The sequence below is a fragment of the Coptis chinensis genome, chromosome 8, assembly GCF_015680905.1.
Source record: "Coptis chinensis isolate HL-2020 chromosome 8, ASM1568090v1, whole genome shotgun sequence".
Classification (NCBI taxonomy): domain Eukaryota; kingdom Viridiplantae; phylum Streptophyta; class Magnoliopsida; order Ranunculales; family Ranunculaceae; genus Coptis; species Coptis chinensis.
The window spans coordinates 69,584,211-69,592,032 of NC_141463.1; the positions used below are offsets into that span (position 1 = coordinate 69,584,211).

A 7,822-nucleotide genomic window follows, 5' to 3' on the forward strand; every position below is an offset into this window, starting at 1 on the left:
CTAAAGTCTCTTGAGGAGCTCAACATATTGTTGTTCTAAAAATCCAAAAGTGTTAAAACTGAACGGAATAAAACAATGTTGGTTAGTCTTACAAGCTTCCTCATGCTTCTCCATCTTTCCTATTGCTACTCTCTTAGCTGCCTCTCCTACCTCAAAGTCACCATTCATCAACCCCTACTAACGGAGAGACTCCAGTTACATCAACACAAACATGTTTTCTCTCATACCAACTGTAAATCAAGACATCCGCAAGCTGAAGTGTCGATCTGCCCTCATTCGGATTAGTGAGAAAGTTAACAGAAACTTTTTTCTTCACTTGTACCCCAGCCTGACGTCCAAAATGCATCACACAAAATGTCTCTAACATTTTCATATCGGTATTTAAAACCATAAAAATTTCTACAATGTTGTTGCATGGTCCCCAAAAACATCCAATCTAATCTTTTTGCATACAGGGTAAAGACCATCATCATCAGAGTACAGAAAAATCATAAGACGATACCATAGAATTGCACGATACTCTACTTGTGACATATGTTGTCCAAGTCTCTCTTATCGGAATAGCAAGTAGAAAATCTTTTGTATATTCCCATTGTAAGCATCCAATGACTGCTTTCTGACGAGCATATAACTCAAACTCCATCTCAAGACTAGCAATTATCTTACCATATAAAGCATCCAATCTTTTTTTTTTTTTTGAGGTGCATAAGGGCATCTCCAACGGAGAGTGTAAGTTTACACCTCCACATAGGAGCCTCTAGAATTTTACAATCTTCACTCCACACTATTAGATGATGTGAAAATCTATACTCTCGAGCGACTCCAACGCAAGAAATATACAAATTGTGATTTTAAGAAAACAGACATTACTTTGAATGACATCTCCCTGAGTTAACAATGTGAACGTTGTATAAAATGTCATCCCACCAAATTGTAGATTATATTTCATCACCAAGTTCATATTTCGTCGTTTGCACTTTTCTTATTATTCCTAAATATTTTCAGCACAACTTTCCCCTCTCTCTTCATCATTTGTTAATATTATCTCCTCTCTTATACAATGGGTTGATTTCACATACATTTTTTAATCTTACTATGTTCATTATCGTAGACATTCAAACACTTTACTTGGAAGAACTAGAACAATCTCCATTTCCTGGTTTCTTTGAAAATATCTCTCCAAGTTCAACTATGAGATGGGATACCCTGCCTCGCACCCTCTAAAATTTGGAAAGTTTGAAGTTTCCATACGAATATATACAAGAATATGAATTTCTTAAGAAAAGAAAAAACAAATGAACAAGAAAATGAGAAATGGGCATGAGAGAACTTGTTATGTGGTTGGGATTGAAACAAAATTGAGTACACAACACTATTAGAGAGAGAAACATAGAGATGGCTACTGAGAAAGGAGAAGATCATTAGCAGGGACATGGATGGAGAAGACAAAATAAAATTCCCAAAAAAAAATAGGCAAAAAGAAGATAGAAAGGTCACAAATTGGTGTGTCAAGTGATGTACTTACTTATGTATTGAATATTCTGTTGGAACCACACTTCAACTATATGGAAAATTGGACAAAGTAATAAAACTTTATTGATATAACAATATGAAATTGGAAGATGTGTTTTACTGAATAAAAACAAATAAAGTAAAAGACATTTATTCTTGATGATTGAGGATTGCAAAACAATGTTCTAAAGACGAATTTCACCCTTGTCCGAGTGCTCACAGTTCTTCAAGTGTCGTCTTGCCAGGATACAACAATCAATAACTCTAAAGAGTAGTACCACAACTTCGAAGTCCTACCGAACCTTTGAATGGATTTTTGTACTCTCAATGAAAACTTCAGAAAATCAAAATGGAGTAAAAGAAGATGATGATTTTCAAGTCTTTCTCTTAGATTTCGAGATATTAAAAAAAAATGAATGAACAAGACAATAGTTTAAATAAAAGTTTTATAACTATGGAAAAAGAATGCCTCTTCAAACATATGTCTCTCAAATACCAAGTTTAAAGAGTTTTATAACTATCAGAAAAGAGAATGATATAAAAAGTAAACTAGCTTCTTGATAACTGTTTATGAAATCCGAAAATAAAAACTAAGTCCCAACCATACAAGTCCGTTCTAGTGGGTAAAAATCCAATTTGAATTGTTTGTTGACATAATTGCTGGCTATGGGGTTCGAACCCATGCGTGCTTATGCACAGAAGATCTTAAGTCTTCCCCCTTAACCTCTCGGGCAAACCAGCTTATTTGTTTCAACAACTTTACATTAAAGCATATATATATATGAAAAAAATTATATTCCTGATTTAACACGTATTAAAATTCAGGAAATTTCCGGTTTCCAATCCCAACCACAACACCGACTCTTCCCCTATAAATAAAAATCTCTTTTCCAACAACCAAAAACAAAAACCCTAGAAGGCGATATGGCGGAACACTTGGCTCGAATATTCGGAACAGAAGAAGACAGAGTGAATTGTCCTTTTTATTTGAAGATCGGTGCATGTAGACACGGAGACCGATGTTCAAGACTTCATCCGAAACCAAATAGTAGTCCGACACTTGTTTTAATGAATATGTATCAACGTCCTGATATGATTCATCCTGGAATTGATTCTCAAGGTCTTCCCATTCCTCCTCACATCATTCAAGCTCACTTCGAGGATTTTTACCAAGATTTGTTTGAAGAACTGAGCAAATATGGAGATATTGAAAGCCTTAACATATGTGACAACCTGGCTGATCACATGGTAATCATTACTTTTAATTTCTAGTATGTTTTTTGTTTACCAGTAATTATTATTTTATTTTATTGGCAGGTGGGAAATGCTTATATCCAGTTTCGAGAGGCAGAGTCTGCTGGGAAAGCACTACAAGGTTTGTCTGGAAGGTTTTATGCAGGTAATTGTTAGTCTTTTATCACGTCCTCCTTTTTACATTGTTTCATTGGGATGATAATTGAGGGACTTTTTTGTTTTTCAGGACGACCCATTATTGCTGATTTCTCTCCAGTCTCTGATTTCCGTGAGGCCACGTGTAGGCAATATGAGGAGAACTCATGCAACAGAGGAGGCTACTGTAACTTTATGCATCTGAAAAAGATCAGCAGGTAAACATTTTTTTTTGGCTCCATGTATAGTTAGTGATGCAACATTAATGTTGATGATAACATTGGCAATTCTGTAGGGATTTGAGGCGGAGACTTTTTGGGAGGAACCAGCGAAGGCACAGTCGCAGTCGTAGCCCACATAGGCGTCGGAGCTATGAAGAACTATCATATGGTAGTCGCAGTCATGGAAGAAGATACGATGACAAGGACTACCACCACCACCGAGATGATCGCGCCAGGCGTCGTGGGGAACAAAGCAGCATTCCTGGAAGGGAAGGTAGTGCTGAGAGGAGAGCTAAAATTGAGCTGTGGAACAGGGAACGGGAACGGGAACAGGCTGAGGCTGCTGATGACTCCAGGAACGCCAACACCAATGAGACTAGTTGCTGTTCACGGGATCGAGGGGAATACCATGACTAGCAGCCACCAGCACAACAAGGAGGATATTGCTATTGATCTGGTTTGTCTTCTTTCTCTTTTCACCTTTTCTATTCAAATAACAGGGATGGAATTTTTTATTTATTTTTCAAAAAAAGAAAAATACACACATTTTAAGAGAAACTCACGTCGGATCTCCCCTGGTGCAGGTGGTGTACAGGTTTACTGTTCTGTGATATGGAATTTCCTTTATTCGCTTTTTTAGCATTCTTCAACCCTAGGTGCATGTGATGGTGATTGGTGTGCAGAATGGATTGTGTGTTGTGTGCTTATCATTACTTCCCCAAAAAATTTCTTCTCTCTAAACCCACTTTAGTATTCCTCGAAAAGTTTTTCTTCTCCTCCAGTAACCTTCATAGGGGTGTAAACCCACTTTAGTAGTCCTATGTCACTTCTTCCCCTCCCTCACCCACAACCTAACAATTTGGACTAACTGACAAGGATCGAAGGTACGCAACCAAAGGGAGAGGTTTTAAAGGATCTCGACCAAAGGAAGAGGAGATAAGGGTAAGTGCCTTCCCTTAGGACGGCTTTACCCATTGGAGCTGGTCACTCCCGATCGAGAAGCAAGGGAGCGAGAGTGACCTATATGTCTGAGATAGTGTTAGTTACTGAGCCCTATTAGGGCATCTCCAATGGGGGGTGTAAACCGTATAGAGTGGAAATTTTACACCCCAAATGTCAAAAAACTCTTTCCAATGGGGGTGTTATACCGTAGGTAATAGAGTATTAGTTGATAGAGAGGGTGGGGAATTTCCCCTCTCGCTATCAGCTAATAAAAAGCCCGGGCGACACTTGGCAGGGCGTCGAGTAAAGTAAAACAAATTCGGACGTCGAGTGACGTCCCTATCTATTTCTAAAGTCACAATTTGAAATTTTAAATTCGGACGAAGTGACGTCCGAGTTTAAAATTGAACTTTTTACACTTTTCCATTGGGAACAATAGAGAGTGGATATTTATGGACTCTACAATAATTTACAATTGGAGTAGTAAAATCCTAATGGCACCTAGGTGGCGCCTATGTGGAGGTGTAATTTTACACCCCCCATTGGAGATGCCCTTAGGGTGGGGGTGGGGTTTGAGAATAAATACATACTATTTTAAACAGGGTTAAGTTCAAAGCAGATTGAAAATCTTTGAGAAATTTCATGGCTGTTCTTTGACGTAGTCATATGTGAAATATCTTAAGTTCACTGTTGTTTTTCAAAATCCTGTTGTGGTTTCATATGTATTATTGAGTGAATGAGTCCAAATTTCGATCACTTGTTGTGTTTTAAATTATAGGACTTTTTATGAAGTTTTTTATTTCCTTAAAAAAAAAGAGATAGGTAGGTTCTCTATAATATACCACTTTGGTTTTATTTGAGGTGTAGATAACTCGATAAGATTTTTATTAGATATATCTTCTTAATTTGTGTTATTTGTAGTAATTATTCTTTTACTTTTTAAAATCTTGTTAAATATCAAAGTTCTTGTTTTACTCGAGTCTTTTGGAAAATCCTTTATGAAGTTTTACATAAGATCCATGTCTGATTGAACTTGTCCATGTTTCTGTAGCTTATTCTATTTTTTTATGACCATCTTCTATTATTTTGTTGTATTGTCTTCCTAATAATGTCATATGCGAACGAATATGTATATGTTGAAAGAAAAATGGTGTTGTAGTCGAAGGATAAACTGTTGAGAGGGAAGGAACTGAGGAATGCGACTTTGATATATATGTTTGTTGTTTTTGTTTCCATGAGTTTGCATATGTGCATGATATATCATCTGTGAGGCTGTGACAAACCGCAGATAAAACAGGCCATTTTTTATATTGAATTTCATTTTATCTCCTTTTTCAGATCGTCTTACATAGTTTTCAAGTTTTGCAGGTTCAGGTATCCCTGGTTCTCAGGATCGGGCCTTGTTTTTTATGTCAGCTTACTATGAAATTTCTGTACAGGTTGTAGCAGGAGTGAATTTACAGAGGATTTGACAGGGATTGTGGCAGGAGCTTTGTCAACAGACTGGACAGTAGGGAGTGTTTGGTTAGTTTTTTCATTGTCATTTTTCGGGTGCAGGTTTTCCATCAGGAAGTCCAAGACTTGCAGGATCCATTTGTGTTTTTGTATCTATGTTTTCTGGAAGCAACTCTGTTAAACAATTTTTGAAACTCTTATCAGATTTGAAATACCCTTTAATGAATGGTGTGATATGCTTATAATCTCTCATGCTTTTTTAGTGTGCATTTATTAAAATTTTATCCTTCCTATTGATCACGAAAATCCTGGAAATCTAAATGTAAACCTAAGAGAGTCCTCCGCATGCGCTTTGGTTTTGAGGCTCGACATATAATGGTTGATCAATGTCAGTTGACTGTAGGCTCATATGGACCAAATACAATGACTATTTATTTGTGCAGGCTGCTTGTGCTGTGGGCATGCAAAAGCCTTTAGCATTGGCACTTTGTCTGGTGTTTTTGTTTGTAAGAATTGGCATTTTGTCGACTCGAAGACTTGGCTCATCTCTCTGACAGTTTATAGATAAAGTCACAAAAGCATTGACCAAATATTTACATATTCTGATAAATTTAGGAGATAATTTATTTTTTCTATCAGTTGCTTTAGATATCAAAGTATCGACCCCTACAAATTTGGTCCTAATTGATGTAGATTCTACGCCACCTAAAATGTTGTGACGTCGCTTAGATTTTGAAGGCAGAGACTAGATGTGATTTGATCATAGTTCGTGATTTCGAACGAAACTCTGAAATTCTGTCCGGAATTTCGGTTTTTCAAAAAAAGGGAATTCCGAATATAGAGTTGAAATATCTGAAATTCCAAAATCATTTGAAATTTCGAATGTAATAAAGGTTGAAATTTAATCAATTTCGGTTTTTAAATTTGTCAGAATTTCTAAAATTCCGAAATTCCGAACTATGGATTTGATACGTCATCTACCTTAGAGCATTTTTAGGATAGACTTTCTTAGCATCAAACACCAAATTTCAAAAAATTTGGTGTTTTTTCATTTTCAGGAGAGTCACATGTTAATGAAAACACAAAAAAAACACCAAACCAAACACCAAATCAGCCAAAATTTGTTTCAAGTTTTGGTACTATATCAAATCTCTCACGCGGTTTTGGCAAAACTGCACAGTTTTTCCAACACCGCCGTATGGGCTTGGGCTGTTAAGTGGGCTTCTATGGCGCGGTTTTGCCAACACCGCCTAGGCTTGGGCTTCTATAGGCGCGGGTTTGCCAACACCGCGTGCGTTTTTTCTAAAAATTAGGAATTTTGCAATTGAAGAAATTAGAAATTGTGCAATTGTATCTAAAAATGATAAAAATGATTATGATTATGTATCCAAAATGATCCAAAACCTATGATTATGATTATGTATACAAAACGAAAAAAATGATCCAAAATCTATGATTATGATCCAATATCCAAAATGATACAAAATCTATCATATTACATAAAATTTATTTAGCTCTCTCCTTACACCCCTTACCACTCGATGCCTCTCCTCTCTCTATTTGGATGTTCCAAAGCTGCTCCTCTAAGTTCCTAACCTGATAACCAAGATTTTTTCTGTCTGCACGAATGTTAACTACCTCAGCCTGAAGTTCCTTATATCCCTGATGTTGTTGCATATACACCTGCTGAATATCCTCATACGCTTTTCGAGTTTCGTCATACGCACATTGGGATTGCTGATATGTTTGAGAATATGCCTCCTCTCTTTCTTGGCTATAATGATATACGGCAGTCTTCATCCCATCAAACATACAAATCTGGTTCTCATATCTTTTCCGAACCTCAGCCTGAAAATTCAAGAAAATACATTGTGAGTACATATTATATATATAATGAATAAGAAAAATAAAACAACTAAACTCACCGTGGTATACTGATCAATCTGCGGCTCTAACTCATGACAACGAGCATGAGGCACCTCAAGAATGGAAATGTAAGTAGCCTCCTATCAGGTCCACACACGACAAACATCTGAGGATTACTAGCAGACACATGAGCTGGATGATATGCATTCAGAGGTTGTGGGTTGTAAACAGGCTGTGGTGGATGAGAAATATGTAGCTTACGTCTCATCCCTTCTAGGCCTACAAACTCGAAGTTGCTAGCCCAACCAACAGGGGGCAACAACGGACCTATGGAGACATGGTTCCACCATCTATAATACTTATCAACAGTTTGCTCAACAACAAAAGAGGACGCATCTGGTCAAGGACCACAACTGGCATGAACTTCATGAACTTGA

General features: G+C 37.0%; 1 protein-coding gene and 1 non-coding gene across 4 annotated transcripts; one reads left to right on the forward strand and one right to left on the reverse strand.

Annotated features, from left to right (window-relative positions):
• Positions 1 to 2,170: 2,170 nt before the first annotated feature.
• Positions 2,171 to 2,253, reverse strand: TRNAL-UAA (transfer RNA leucine (anticodon UAA)). Its single transcript has one exon. It is a non-coding gene; the product is annotated as a tRNA-Leu (tRNA).
• A 112-nt stretch (positions 2,254 to 2,365) lies between these two features.
• Positions 2,366 to 5,766, forward strand: LOC147482699 (splicing factor U2af small subunit B-like). 3 transcript variants are annotated; one of them, XM_086577209.1, is made up of 5 exons: positions 2,366 to 2,760; positions 2,830 to 2,887; positions 2,993 to 3,119; positions 3,197 to 3,579; positions 3,707 to 5,766. In XM_086577209.1, exons 1-4 carry the CDS (start codon positions 2,437 to 2,439, stop codon positions 3,537 to 3,539), a joined length of 852 nt encoding a protein of 283 aa, XP_086433335.1. In that variant the 5' UTR covers positions 2,366 to 2,436; the 3' UTR covers positions 3,540 to 3,579; positions 3,707 to 5,766. The 3 variants fall into 3 exon arrangements, with proteins under 3 accessions (XP_086433335.1, XP_086433334.1, XP_086433333.1); XM_086577208.1 differs by having other exon boundaries at positions 2,367 to 2,760; positions 2,830 to 2,911; positions 5,504 to 5,766; XM_086577207.1 differs by having other exon boundaries at positions 2,368 to 2,760; positions 2,830 to 2,911.
• Positions 5,767 to 7,822: the final 2,056 nt, after the last annotated feature.